Source organism: Canis lupus, chromosome 6 (genome assembly GCF_048164855.1).
Source record: "Canis lupus baileyi chromosome 6, mCanLup2.hap1, whole genome shotgun sequence".
In the NCBI taxonomy this organism is placed as follows: domain Eukaryota; kingdom Metazoa; phylum Chordata; class Mammalia; order Carnivora; family Canidae; genus Canis; species Canis lupus.
Window position 1 is genome coordinate 70,540,460 of NC_132843.1, and position 15,301 is coordinate 70,555,760.

The following is a 15,301-nucleotide window of genomic DNA, read 5'->3' on the forward strand; positions in this document are numbered from 1 at the left end:
AAAAAAAAAATAGGTGCAATTGAATGTCATGCTTTATGGAGCCCGCCCTATCCAAGATGCCGTTTTAATTTGTGATGATAAAAAAACAAAAACAAAAAAAACGAACGCGGTCTCCTCTGATTCTTCTGTTCGTGCTAAGCTGCTCGAACCTAGAGCCCATCTCCCTTGGGGCTGCCCGCCTTTTAAGACCTCGGGAACCTCAGAAAGTGGCTGGCTAGTGGCCCCCCTACTGGGCAGGGCAGACGCAGACCCTAGCAGGAATTTTCCGGGAAAGGGTAATAATAATAATATTAATCCTGGAAGTCAGCCGGGCACCGCGCTAGCGGTTCGGTCTTTCCTTTTTGCCTGTTTTAGGGCTTCCTGTAAAGTCCGTGGAAACATTTTCCCTACAAGTCTAAAGTGGGTAAGGATGCTGTCTCGGTTAGTAACTTCACCGGCCCTCATAACCTTTTCCCCCTTCCTTTCTCACATCTTTTGCAAAGCTCTGAAGAAGCTAGGGTTTGTTTTGTTTTTGTTTTTTTAGATTTCATTTATTTATTCATGGGAGACACAGAAAGAGAGGAACAGACACAGGCCGAGGGAGAAGCAGGCTCCATGCATGGAGCCCGATGTGGGACTCGATCCCGGGTCTCCAGGATCACGCCCTGGGCTGAAAGCGGTGCTAAACCGCTGAGCCATTTGGGCTGCCCTGTTTTGTTTTAAAGATTTTATTTATTTACTCACAAGAGACAGAGGGAGAAGCAGGCCCCATGCAGGGAGCCCGACGTGGAACTCGATCCCCGGTCTCCAAGATCACGCCCTGCGCAGGTGCCAAACCGCTGAGCCATCCAGGGATCCTCCCTCTCTCTTTTTTTTTTTTTTTTTGAGGAAAGACACAACGTATTATTGAAGCATTGGTACCTGCCTTAAGGAAGCATACAATCTATGTGTAGGAAGAAAAAGTTTAAAAGCTCATAACGCAGCATGCTTGCGAGTGGGAATGACCACAGGGCAAACAATAAAAATAAATGTCAAATGGAAGAAGAATAAAGAAACAGCCCCTGGGTAGCGATTCTGTGTTCCCGTTTTGGATACAATAAGGCTATTCCTGCCTTCGTGCAAGGAAAGGAAGAATAGAGACATACCTCAGGACGTTTTTAGTAGTTCTTGGGGGAAAGACTTTTTTTGCGTAAAGGATTTTAGTATTTCCCTCTTTCTGGGCAGCCCCGGTGGCGCAGTGGTTTGGCGCCGCCTTCTGCCCGGGGCCTGATCTTGGAGTCCCAGGATCGAGTCCCTCATCGGGCTTCCTGCGTGGATCCTGCTTCTCCCTTTGCCTGTGTCTCTGCCTCTCTCTCCCTCCCTGTGTCTCTATGAATAAATAAAATCTTAAAAAAAAATCTGTCTAGTATTTCCCCCTTTCTAGGAAGTACTGACCTACTTAGAACATTACAGAAAAAGAGGAGCTTGGCTTAACCTGTTATACCTTATCTAATGAATGATAAAGTGAATTAGAAGATAAAGGTTTGAAGGCTTAAACTACCAGGGAATTCATTTGTGTTTTATATTAAGAGCAGATAAAAGGCAGAGGCTTTAATTAGGTTATGTCTCTTAATCTGAAACCACATAATATGATAATGGATATTCCTAAAAGATGGTATTGATATGATTGTGTAATGAATATTATTACACTTTGTATTCTGAGAAAATCTGTAAATGTCCTTATATAAAGTAAGGATTTTATTTTATAAAATCTTTAAAGTATAGAGTGCATAACTTAACTCATGATTATCGTTCATGATTTGATTTATGCTCTTCTACAAAGCTTATAAAGTACATTCTTGTAAAAAAAAAAAAAAAAAAACAGCATAAAGCAAAAGTCTGAATTCCTCTCCCCCCCATCCCTCTTCCTTTTGGAAATAACTTACTGTTTTGGAAGGCCCATGGAGGGTGTAATATATATATATATATTTTTAAAGATTTTATTTTATTTATTCATGGGAGACAGCCTGATGAGGGACTTGATTCCCAGACCTGGGACTTGGTTCTGGGACCCAGGATCATGCCCTGCGCAGAAAGTAGAAAAGCTCAACTGCTGAGCCACCTGGTATCCCTTATATATTCTTTTTTATGGCTTTTTTGTTGTTTTAGTTTTTTGTTTATTTTTTGCATTAAGAGTGTTAAACTAATTTAGCAATTAACTCCCCCCACCAAATCTGTCAACTATTATTTGTCAGTTTTTTTTTTAAAGATTATTTATTTATTTATTTATTCATTAGAGACACAGAGGAGAGAGAAAGAGGTGGAGACACAGGCAGAGGGAGAAACAGGCTTCATGCACGGAGCCCGACATGGGACTCGATCCTGGGACTGCAGGATTAGGCCCTGGGCTGAAGGCAGACGCTTTAACTGCTGAGCCACCCAAGGATCCCAGTTTTTTGTTTTTTTTTTTTTAAGATTTTATTTATTTATTCATGAGAGACAGAGAGAGAGAGAGGCAGAGACATAGGCAGAGGGAGAAGCAGAGGGAAAAGCAGGCTCCTCGCAGGGAGCCCAGTGTGGGACACAATCCTGGACCCCGGGATCATGACCTGAGCCAAAGGCAGATGCTCAACTGCTGAACCAGCCAGACATCCCATCCTTTTTATGTTTTTATGAAAATGGTTCTTGAGGATGCATTGCTAGAAGTGTAATTGTTGTGCAATAGGTTTTAAATTTTAAATGTATATTTAAAATTTTAATGGTATTACCAATTCCTTTAGTTCTTATTTTTTAATGTATTAAAAATTGACTAGTACAGTGGACACCCATGTATCTATCACCAAATTTAACAGTTATCAAAAATTTTACATTTCCTATTTTATTATCTTTTTTAAGGTGGGCTCCATGCCTAAGATGGAGCTTGAATTCATAACCTTGAGACCAAGAGTTGCATGCTCTACTAAGTAGCCAGGTGTCCCTTTACGCTATTTTTATTTTTTTGAAGATTTTATTTATTTATTCATGAGAGACACACAGAGAGGCAGATACACAGGCAGAGGGAGAAGCAGGCTCCATGCAGGGAGCCGGATGTGGGACTCGATCCCGGGTCTCCAGGATCACGCCCTGGGCTGAAGGCGGTGCTAAACCACTGAGCCGCTGGGGCTTCCCTACACTTTCTATTTAAAAAAAAAACTCCCGGTCTCATGCCATTTCTTTTCTATCTACCTCAGTGAACATCTCTAAAAAATACAATCCTTTATGCAGTAGAAATTAATTTTACTTTGTTTTAAGCATTTTTTTCCCTTAACACTGATGCTCTTTCAGCAGCCTGTGTAGTACTTGTACCCTTCAGATTCAGCTGAGCTCAACTTTGTTAGCTTGTATTTTTTTTCTTTTTAAGAAGTATATAAATTTTGCATCAAATTTTCTCATAGGTAGCATAATGGTTATCAAAGCTAATATGTAGGTTTAGTCAGTAATTGAAATGGAATCTTCATTGAGAAGAATAGACTTATAAGCTAGTTTAGTTTACTTTTCTTAATATTCTCTGTTACAAATTTGAAGTTCTTACTTTGCCAAAATGTTTTAATTCAATCTTTAAAGTTATTTTTAGTGACTTGAGTATTATGAATTTATTTCAGACTTTTGAATCAGCTGTGCAAGAGAATGTCAGCATTAATGGGCAAGCATGGCAGGAAGCTTCAGATAGTTTAATAGGTATGTTATTTAACTTTTTCCTTTCATTAATTTCTGAGTTATTTTTGTGGCTAATTTTATTTTAAATGCTAATTTTTTAGAATTTATTTTTTTGCTTTTTTAAAGATTTTATTTATTTGAGAGAGAGAGTGAGTGAGAGAGAAGGAGGGAGGGGCAGAAGCAGACTCCCTGCTGAGCAGGGAGCCCAAAGCAGGGCTCTATCCTGGGACTCCAGCATCATGACTTGAGCCAAAGGCAGGTGCTTAACGGACTGAGCCACCTGGGCATCCCTTGAATGCTAATTTTTAATCCCCATCTTCAGTGTCCCTTCTGTTAAAATTTTTCTTTCTTTGGGGGGGAAAAAGTAAACAAATCTAGAAGACTATTGAAGTCATAATCTGAGGCAAACTACACAGTAGGTACCTTGATTTTTTTTTATATGTGCTGTCTGGCATTCTCAACAAGACTTTGATCTGATTAATCTTTGAAAGTACCCTTGTCAGTAGGTTACTGGAAAATACTGTACAGCTGTCTCCTGATGAAGAAACAGGCCCAGAGTATTTCTGTGATTAATACCTTATAAGTCAAATTATAGTTTTACAAGTGATCCTTAGAGTAGATAGTGAAGTACCCTTAGAGGTATGAAGTTAAATGTTAAGAGTACCATGTAAAGGATGAGGTAAATATATAGAGAAACCTTATAATCAAAGCATACTTATACCCTAATATGTTGACATATCTAAAGAATTCAAAGTTTTGTTTTGTTTTAAAGATTTTATTTATTCATGAGAAAGAGAGAGAGAGGTAGAGACAAATAGGGAGAAGCAGGCTCCCTTCAGGGAGCCCAATATGGGACTGGATCCTGGACCCTGGGATCACGCCCTGAGCCCAAAGCAGACGTTCAACTGCTGAGCCACCCAGGCATCCCAGAAATCAAAGTTTTAATGGAAAGAAAACAGTCAGTGGTCAGTATAAGAAGGAAAAAAGTTAGGAAAAAAAGAATGATCTGTGTGAGAAGGGGCAGAAGTCCCCAGCAAAGTCTAGGGGAGGGCTACCCTGACAAGGAGTCGGTGTCTTATCTTTACCCGTAGTGATATTACAGTCTGAACAGCAGACCTTTGTGTCCCAGCTTGATATTACCTGCTATCCAGTTATACCTTGAGCCGATTCCAAGCACATCAAGTAACCCTCTGTGGTTATGATTTTTCTTCTCAACATGTTAAGATAATACTTTGCCCAGAAAACTTCACTGTCTAATCCTTGGGATTATTATAGTTATCTCTTCAAAGTCACCAAAATTTACATTCTGATTTATATATTGAAATGGTAAAAGCAATAACATTAATTTCCCAAACATCAGAATGATTGCCAATTTGCAAGAGAGGGGGAGTTTATCACAGTCATCTAAGAGTATTTTTAAACTACACAGCCTTTCCTGTGTCTTTATTTGACTCTTGTTCTGTGAAGTCACTTTGGAATTACTTTATTGTTTGCTCCAGGCTGCCTTTAGCAATATGATTCATCAATTTATAGATTAAGATATGTGTGTTCTAATAGGTTGGCAGCCTGGGTGGAATATGGTTAGTCTTTGTCCCTTTTTCTCCTTATAACTGTGAGGGGAAATAGTTGAGAATACTAAAATTTTACCTTCCTTCACAGGCACTTGATAATGCCAGGCACTATACCAAGTTTTAAGACATAGATGAAAACACATGGTCCTTACTATTTAGGAACTCATTGTTAATGGAAGTAAATGAACAAGGAATTACTACTGTTTGGAGAGGGGGAGAAGACCAAACAGAGTAGATTGTAGTTAAATGCATTTCATAAATGGTAGCATGCTAGATAAAAAGGAGGAAGGAGGGATCCCTGGGTGGCTCAGTGGTTTGGTACCTGCTTTTGGCCCAGGGCGCGATCCTGGAGTCCTGAGATCGAGTCCCACGTCAGGCTCCCGGCATGGAGCCTGCTTATCCCTCCTCCTGTGTCTCTGCCTCTCTCTCTCTCTCTCTCTCTCTCACTGTCTATCATAAGTAAATAAATAAACCTTTAAAAAAAATGCCAAAAAAAAAAAGGAGGAAGGACATTCGAAGCAGAGAGAAGAGCAGGTGCAAATGCACAAAGGAATGATATATTTGGAAAATGTCAGAACTGAATTGGAAAAACTAATGGCAGGTGTGGCCAGAGATAAGTTGGGGCCAGATTACAAAGAGCCTGAGAGTTTGCTAAGGAATTAGCACGTTATCCTTTTGGCAATGGGGAACCAGTGGTAATTTTTTTTTAAAGATTATATTTATTTATTTATTTATTCATGAGAGACACACAGAGAGAGAGAAGCAGAAACACAGGCAGAGGGAGAAGCAGGCTCCACGCAGGGACCCTAATGTGGCACTCGATCCTGGACCCCGGGATCATGCCGTGAGCCAAAGGCAGATGCCCAACTGCTGAGCCACCCAGGCGTCCCACCAGTGGTAATTTCTAAAGTAGAATTTATATGAGAAGCTTTGTGTTTTAGAAAGTTCACTGCTGGCTGTGTTAGGGGATGGATTGGAGAGGGGAGAAATTCAAGGCAGGCTGATCTTAGGGAAGTTACTGTGATAGTACAGTAAGAGATGGTAAAGACCTGCCCTAAGACAATAGGAAAGAGAAAATGGTTCAGTAGATAGGATTAAAAGGGTTTGTATCTCATCTAATGCATAGAAGCAATAAGTAATCTTCACAAGGATAGAGGTTGTCTGTTTTGTTCACTGGGATCATTGTAGAAATGAGTGAAAACATGAAAGAATGAATATACAAGTGAAAACAACTTTTTCCCTTCCTCTCTAACTACTCTGAAGGGACTTGATTTCAGGCTTGACCAGGTACATTTAAGAATCAAAGTGTAGGGCAGCCCAGGTGGCTTGGCAGTTTAGCACCACCTTCGGCCCAGGGTATGATCCTGAAGACTTGGGATCAGGTCCCACATTGGGTTCCCTGCATGGAGCCTGCTTCTCCCTCTGTCGGTGTCTCTGCCTCTCTCTCTCTCTCTCTCTCTGTGTCTCATGAATAAATAAATAAAATCTTAAAAAAAAAAAATCCAAGTGTAAGTTCCTCAAGACAGGGGCTATGTATTTGTTTTTCATTACTTAGCTTGGCACATAGTAGGTACATGGTAAACTTGTTAAATTGGTGACAAGATCTTCCCTGCTCAAATTGTTTATACATTTCAGATTTGTAGCTTTATCATTAGGTGGCGCTGAAAAACCATTTTTCTCCTACATAGAAGATTTAGCTAGGAGACTTTTTTTTTTAACTGTGAAATAGTACATTATTTCAGGCTAATGATTGAACTTTTTAAATGGATAAATTAAAATTTAGAAAGGGCTGCTCATCTAAATGTTTTCAAAGTAAGCAGTGACTATTTTTCTCATAATACTCTCAAAAGAGTTTATTTGGATTTAATATTTGCTACATGAATGAGAGATACTTGATGTACTTCATTAATCTTTACCCAGTACGTATATATATGCTAAAATATATCAGCAATGTTTGAAAGTTTCCAAAAATATGTTTCACTGTTTCAGACTTTTTTTTTAAAGATTTTATTTATTTATTCATGAGACACAGAGATGCAGGCTCCCTGTGGGGAGCCCGGTGCCGGACTCGATCCCAGGATTCCTGGGATCTCACAGACAACCACTAAGCCACCCAGGTGCCCCTGTTTCAGACTTCTTAATGAAGTTTCTACTCAATAAAATAGATACATTTCTAGCACAGACATTGCCATAACAATGTGTGATGTGAGGCCAGTTAAGCCAATGACCGAGTTCTTTAGTTTTTTTTTTTAAAGATTTATTTATTTATTTGAGAGAGAGTGTGTGCACACACCCAGATGAGCAGGGGGAGGGGCAGAGGGAGGAGAGAATCCTCAAGTAGACTCCCTGTTGAGCACGGAGCCTCAAAGGGCTGGATTCCCCTGACCCTAAGATCATGATCTGAGCTGAAGTCAAGATCAAGATCTGAGCTTGACTGACTGAGTCACCCAGGCACCCCATTCTTTAGTATTTTTAATTATTTATTCTTAAAGATGATTTTCAAAATAAGGTTGATGTACCACCTGCATTCATTCACCTGGGGTGCTTAATTTTGGGACTCCATTCCAGAGGCCTCTGTTGAATCAGAATTTCTGCACTTCTGACAAGTTCCCCATGTAAGTATTCTGCTGAAGTCTAAGATTCACTATTTTCAAACAGGAAAGCAACAGATAAAATAGTTTTAGTTAAATCAAAGAAGTTGTACAGTCACTGTGTCTTTTACTTTTTCCTACTATTTATCCAGTTGTGTCTATTTCAGATTTAGCTTTTCTACTCTGCTACTGTTAAAGCTTTGGTGCAGCACATAATCCAAAACATGTTAGAAAGTCTGACATTAAATACCCTTTACAGTCTAGTTCTTTTATATATTATCATGCTTCTTTCCTTACACTTTATCCTGAAGTCATTTAGAACTTTTAGCTTTGGAAAAGAGTTTCCCAGAACCTCTGTGATCTTGTAAATATGGTTTCCTCTGCCTAAAATGTTACTGCGTGTTATTTTTTGTCCCACCTTTTTTTAATCCCATGGATTTACATTTATATTTCAAGGCTTAGCTCAAATGTTGCTTTCTGTTTAAAGTTCCCTAAGCAGAGTTAGTGTTAATTGTTCTGCATCTGAATGACATTTAGTTCATACCTCAAATGCATATATCAAGTTGGGTTGCAGTTGTTTATTCTAGGGAACTTTGAACTCTGAGAGAGCAGGGATCATGTTATATTCATCTTTGTATTTTTCTAATTTAGGCCTGGCTTCCCATAGGTGCTCAGTAATTGATTTTTCAATGACTAATAAATGAATTAATCACTAAGTGAGGGCATCCATTAACTTATCATATTTGTTTTTCTTATTTATTTTTTGTTTTCTTAATTTAGCTTATATATTTCTATACAGGCTAAAAGCAATGTGTTTTAAGAAATTTTTTGATATTGTTTTCTCTTGAAATAGATTCTGATATTAAAGTACTTGAAGATCAGTTTGATGAAATCATAGTAGATATAGCCACAAAACGTAAGCAGTATCCTAGAAAGATCCTTGAGTGCGTCATCAAAACCATAAAAGCAAAACAAGAAATTCTGGTAAGATGATTTATCTTTTTTTGTTGTTGTTGTTGTTAAAGATTTTATTTATTCATGAGAGACACAGAGAGAGAGAGGCAGGGACAGGCAGAGGGAGAAGCAGGCTCCCTGCAGGGAGCCCGATGTGGGACTTGTTCCTGGGACTCCAGGATGACGCCCTGAGCCGAAGGTAGATGCTCAACTGCGAGCCACCCAGGCGTCCCATAAAGGTTCTCTCTTTAAGCAGACTCCCTGCTAAGCAGGGAGCCTGACTTGGGGCTCAATCTCCCAATCCCTGAGGTTACGACCTAAGCTAAAACCAAGAGTTGGACACCTAAGTGAGGTGCCCCTATAAATTTACCTCTGAAGCCTTTTCTTTCTGTGTGTCGTTTGTGTTTGGCACATTATTTGTATATGATTATATATTTTGGAAGTCCCCTTTAGTTTAAATTGGTGATGAGGATTGAATACCTGTTCAGGGAGCATCTGGGTGGTTCCATCGGGTAAATGCCTGCCTTCGGCTCAGGTCATGATCCCGGGTTCCTGGAATCTAACCTGAGTCAGGCTCCCTGCTCAATGGGGAGCCTGCTTGTGCACACGTGTGCTCGTTCACTCACTCTCTCTCTCTCTCTCTCAAGTAAATAAATAAAATCGTTAAAAAAATGAATACCTGTTCAGAACACTGATTTGCTGTATGACCTGTGTGTAGTTTTACTCTAAAAATCATAATGGGTTTGGGAGTAGGTTTGCTGGGAATGATACTGCTTCTGGAGTGAGAAACCCATGTTGTTTTAAATTATGTTATATTCTTTGTCACTAATTTTTGAAATTAGCATGTTTTCACATATAAATCTCTCAGTTGCTTTTTTTGTCAGGAATCCTTTTAGACAGTAAATGCTGTCTCTGAGAAAAAAATATAAGCAGATATTTTTGCAGATTTTTTTTCTTCCAAAGTGTTTTCAAAGAAATGCCCTATTCTATCCTCCTACCACCCCCCCTCCCTTGCTTTTTAAAATTTCTGCAGGAAAAACATTCAAAATGTATTTTTTTCTCTCCCTATTACCCCCTTCTTTCCTGGAAAAAACCTAATCGGTAATCAGTATTACATAAAAGAAAGTTGGCTGACCTAGGTAAGGCACTGCTGTGGAAGTTTAAAAAGATGCAAAATGGATGGATGATGGGATGAGGACACTAAAGGTAGTTCTTTTAGAAAATATTTTTTGTCTCCTGCTGGCTTCGGGCAGGAGTAAGGAGGAACGTTTTACTCTTTTTGCTGAAGTGTGGATCTTTTTCTAAGTCAACCTTGCACAGGGGCCGTGTAACCTGCTCTGTATCGTATGTGCTATGAAGCAAGCCCATGGATCCTTTGCTATAGTTCTGCTCTTACAGTCTCAGTATATCACAGGGTGTGTAGGCTGCAGTGGGCAGACATGGTAGTGGCCACTTTGAAAAGGGAGTTTCTATAGGCTTTCTGAGTTCCAGACACTTGTCTTAAAGTGAACTTTTGAAAAATAATCTATTCATAATTTGGCAATTACGTTGTACTTTAAACACAAAATTCAGTCTCTGTGCCTTTAATTTGATTGTTTGCTTTTCTTAGACTTTTTTAATGGTGCTATTTCTTAGTGCATGTAGTAGATGACAATACTATAAAAGGTATAATTCAGACTTAGTTTGATCTTTTCTTTTCCCCTCTTTTCCTATGTATTTCAGGATCTTTTCTTTTCTTTTGTCTTTTTTTTTTAAGATTTTATTTAGGGCACCTGGGTGGCTCAGTGGTTGAGTGTCTGCCTTTGGCTTGGGTCTTGATCCTGGGGTCCTTGGATTGAGTCCCGCATCAGGCTCCCTGTAGGGAGCCTGCTTCTGCCTCTGCCTGTGTCTCTGCCTTTCTCTGTGTCTCTCATGAATAAATAAATAAATTTTTTTTTTTTTTTTTTTACAAAAATAAAGATTTTATTTGAGAGAGAGGGTGTGAAAGAGAGCACAAGCGCGGGGATAAGTGAGGGACAGTGGGAGAGCGAGAAACAGACTCCTTGCTGAGCAGGGAGCTTGATGTGGGGCTCTATCCCAGAACCCTGAGATGATGACCTAAGTCTCAGGCAGACACTTGCCAACTGAGCCACCCAGGCACGTCCTCCTCCCCTTTTTTTTCTTTAAGAATGGTTCTACCAGCTAATAAGATATATATTAGTTGAAGGAAATATTTACATGAAAGATTGAATGAATAATTTAAATCTGTTTTAATTTATATGTTTAGAAGCAGTACTGCCCTGTTGTACATCCATTGGACCTAAAATATGACCCTGACCCAGGTGAGTCAATGTTCATTTGTGGTAAAAGTGAAACATTAGTGTGTAATTTTTATGAGTTCCTAAACTTTTTTAAAGGTGTCAGCATGAAGGGTATCTTCCCTTTGATGCTCTAACTTACTACCAGTCATCTGTGTTTCACTTTTCTCTAGGATTATGAGACCTTGCTCTAATTGCACTGACTCAACAATTTCCAGGAGTAGGTCCTAGGAATCTGAACTTTTATAAAGCTCTATCCTCAATTAGACTGTTACATTTACATCACCATCTTAATCTCAAACTTCTGTTATAGTACCCTCCCATTTCTAAGTGCTGTCCATTCTTTGTATTACAGCCAAAGTTACATTATTAAAGCATTCACGGTGTCACTCTCTAGTGTGATAACTATCATTGGTTTCTCATTGTTTATAAAATAAAACCCAGGGCAGCCCAGGTGGCTCAGCGGTTTAGCACCGCCTTCAGTCCAGGGTGTGAACCTGGAGACCTGGGATCGAGTCCCGCATCGGGCTCCCTACATGGAGCCTGCTCATCCCTCTGCCTGTGTCTCTGCCTCTCTATCTCTCTGTGTGTGTGTCTTTCATGAATAAATAAATAAAAATTAAAAAAAAAAACCAATGAAAATATAATTTAAACCTAAGAACACACATGCATACTTGATATACCTTTGAAATCCATTCTGTTTCCATTTAGATGCATCTTTTAAAATTCAGAGAAATGAAATTGATACAAATTTATGTAAATCCAGCAGTAGAATTTACATTGCTAATGTGGGTCATATATATTTTTAAATGGCTCTATTCTCACATTTGAAAATTTGTAACAGGTTTCCTAAGAGACCTTTTGGTGTTTTCCTTTGACACTCAAAAGTACTATTTCTTTCTTTTTTAAGATTTTGTTTGTTTGTTTGTTTGTTTATTAGAGAGAGCATGCATGCATGCTTGTGTTAGCCAGGGGAGGAGCAAAGGGAGAGGGATAAGCAGATTCTGTGCTGATTGTGGAGCCTGATGTGGGGCTTGATTCCGTGACTCCAAGATCATGACCTGAGCTGAAATCCAGAGTCAGATGCTCAACCAATTGAGCCACCCAGGCGCCACATCCCCCTTTTAAAAAGTATTATTTCTGAACTATTAGAAAAACAGTTAAAACATTGATTTATTTGTATGGGCTATTTAAACTTATGGTTTTGAGTACTTTATCTTTGTCAAATTGTGTACTACTTTCTAACATGTCCTCTGCCCCTCCTAAATCTCCCAAAGCCAATGAGGATAAACCAAGAGGGGGATGTACAAGCATATAGATACTCAGAAATTTGTTAAAATCACAGCATTCACCCTTTTGACAAATAAAAATTGACTTAGGACCTAATGTTTAATTTCGTGACTCACTAAAAAAGGGAGAGTTGCCAAAATGCAGTAGTTGACATACACTTGTTTTGATTTTGAACAACCTAAAGAAAATAATTGAAACTTGTGGTACCATAATTACCTAAGTATTACTTTTTTTGTTTTTAAGCAAACTGCACCCAGTGTAGGGCTCCAACTCATAATCCAGAGATCAAGAGTCACATACTCTACAACTGAGCCAGCCAGATGCCCCACCCCAAGAATTATTTTTTGATATAATTATCCACTAAAAATACTTGTAATCTTTTGATCTTAGGAGGGAAATGATCTTTACTTACATGATTATATTTCTACCATTCCAGTTATGTAGTAATTGTGGAAAAATCCTCTGTATCATATGATTCTGACTTCACAATTAAAGGAATAGTTAGAAACTATCTTTTGGATAAATTTTGAGATTTTTTTTTTTGAAGATTTTATTTATTTATTCATGAGAGACACAGAGAGAGAGAGAGAGAGAGATATAGAGAGAGAGACAGAGGCAGAGGGAGAAGCAGGCTCCATGCAGGGAGCCTGACATGGGATTCGATCCCGGGTCTCCAGGATCACACCCTGGACTGGAGGCAGCGCTAAACTGCTGAGCCACCGGGCGTCCCAAATTTTGAGATTTTGTTGTTATACATTATCATAATGTTTATAAACTTAGAATAACATCAGTTCTTTTTTTTTTTTTAATTCATGAGAGACACAGAGAAAGAGGCAGAAACACAGAGAGAGAAGCAGGCTCCATGCAGGGAGCCAGATGTGGGACTTGATCCTGAGACCCCAAGATCAGGCCCTGGGCCAAAGGCAGGCACTTAACCACTGAGCCACCCAGGCGCCCCTAATCTTATTTACGATGGCATACCTTATAATACTGCATAGCTTATAATACATCTAACTGGTAAAATCATACAAAATTAATTAAAATGGCTTGAGAAATTGGCATAAATTTGTATAGAACCTAAAAGTTTGAATAAGCTGCATGGGAAAATTTTTGTGGGAACTTCTTGCAAGTTTTTTCTTTTTGTTATTAGAATATTAAGTAATGTCAGATTTATTTGAAGGCTGACATTTTCAAAGTCTGTCTAGTTTTCAAGAAGCAATACTTAGGCATTTTGTATAACGTTGATTTGGCAGTTATGTTAGGAACTTCTGGGTATACAGAGAAAAAGCAGACAGATTCTTCCCTTAAAGAGCTTATGTTTGAGTAAAAGAAATAAGAGATAACCATAAAACAATTCTTTCATACCTTCTAATTGGTTATTTTCCCAGTTTTCCCTGAGTAAATAGCACATTCATCTACATTATTGCTTTAGTTAGAAGTCAGCCTTGATCCTCTCCTCCCCTGTAGTCCTCATATCCATACAAATTATTCATTTGAAATATAATCCCACATTCATCTGTTTCTCTTCATCCTATTAGCACTTCTGATCTAGGTCATCACCACTTTAGCCAGGGTTTCTACACATGCTTTCTATTTCTAGAAGGTCTTCCTGTTTCACTCTTGTTCTTTCCCATTATATATATGTACATATATATGTGTATATATGTAGGGCAGAGTTGATTTTTTTTTAAATGCTGAAATAATAAGTAAGTAAATAAATAAATCTTTAAAAAAATAAATGCTGAAATATCCCAAACATAGAAAATATAGAGTATAACATAATGAACATCTTTGTTGCTACCACTCATATTTAAAGGCTATTCATTCACATTTTTGCCAAATTTGTTTCAAACCTTTTCAGGAACTAAAAGCTATAGATGGATTTAAAACTTCTTTGTACTCCTTCACTGTCCTATTCTGTTCCCTCCTACTTCACAAGGAATCACTATCTTCAAGCTAAGTGGATCCTTACTGTCCATGTTATTATGCTTTTACTTTATAGGTTATGTAAACATAAGTAATGTATGGCATTTGTTTTTAAATTTTTATATAAATTGTATCATACTGATCATATTCTGCAACCTTTTCCCCGTTGACATTGTATGTACACAAAGCTTTGAATTCATTGAGCTAATATATAGTATTTCAGAGTATGAACACATCACTGCTTAGCCATTCCTCTATTGAGAGACATTTAGATTTTTTCTTTTTCTGCTGTTAAAAATAGTATTACAATGAACATCCTTATAACTATTTTCTTGTATAGTGTAAACATGACATAGATACTCTGGAGTAGATTCCCAGAAGCAGAATTTCTAGGTCTTGAGGTTTTTTTTTTTGTTTTGTTTTTAAGGTTTTATATATTTATTCATGAGAGACACACAGAGAAAGGCAGAGACATAGGCAGAAGGAGAAGCAGGCTCCATGCAGGAAGCCCGATGTGGGACTCAACCCCAGGACTCTGGGATCATGACCTGAGCCAAAGGCAGATGCTCAACTGTCGAGCCGCCCAGGTGTCCCATGAGGTTTATTTTTATTCAGTTTCATTATACTTGAACTTTACTATTCATCCAAAGTAGTTGTATCAGTGTACATTCCCATCAGCAGTGTTTAGAAGTTCTTGCTTTCCCACATTTTCCCAACAATTATTTACTGTCAGGCTTTCTATATATATAAACACATACACATACATTTATTTTTACTTTTGCCAATTTGATAGGCATACAGTAGTATTTAAAGGTTGAGTAGGGATGCTTGGGTTTCTTCTCTGATATGCCTATATATATTCTTTGCCCATTTTTCTGTTGATTTGTTTGAACTTTTCTTATTTATTTCTAAGAGTTATACATATGGGCACATATCCATGCACACATGTACACACACACATTTGGATATTAATCCTTTGGTTATAAGCACTGTAAATACTTGCTCTCAATTTTTGGCT

The 15,301-nt window shown here is 38.3% G+C and overlaps 1 protein-coding gene across 5 annotated transcripts in view; it reads left to right on the forward strand.

Moving 5' to 3' along the window:
- The window catches only part of NSL1 (NSL1 component of MIS12 kinetochore complex), a 47,620-nt gene that overhangs the window by 611 nt on the left and 31,708 nt on the right, over window positions 1-15,301 (forward strand). For 3 of the 5 annotated variants that reach the window (XM_072831115.1, XM_072831117.1, XM_072831116.1), the window contains exons 2-4: window positions 3,600-3,675; window positions 8,670-8,800; window positions 11,037-11,091. In XM_072831115.1, coding sequence (XP_072687216.1) covers window positions 3,600-3,675; window positions 8,670-8,800; window positions 11,037-11,091 — 262 coding nt within the window. Of the gene's footprint in view, window positions 1-354; window positions 404-3,599; window positions 3,676-8,669; window positions 8,801-11,036; window positions 11,092-15,301 lie in introns of all 5 variants that reach the window. The other 2 variants (XM_072831118.1, XM_072831114.1) reach the window with 2 other exon arrangements.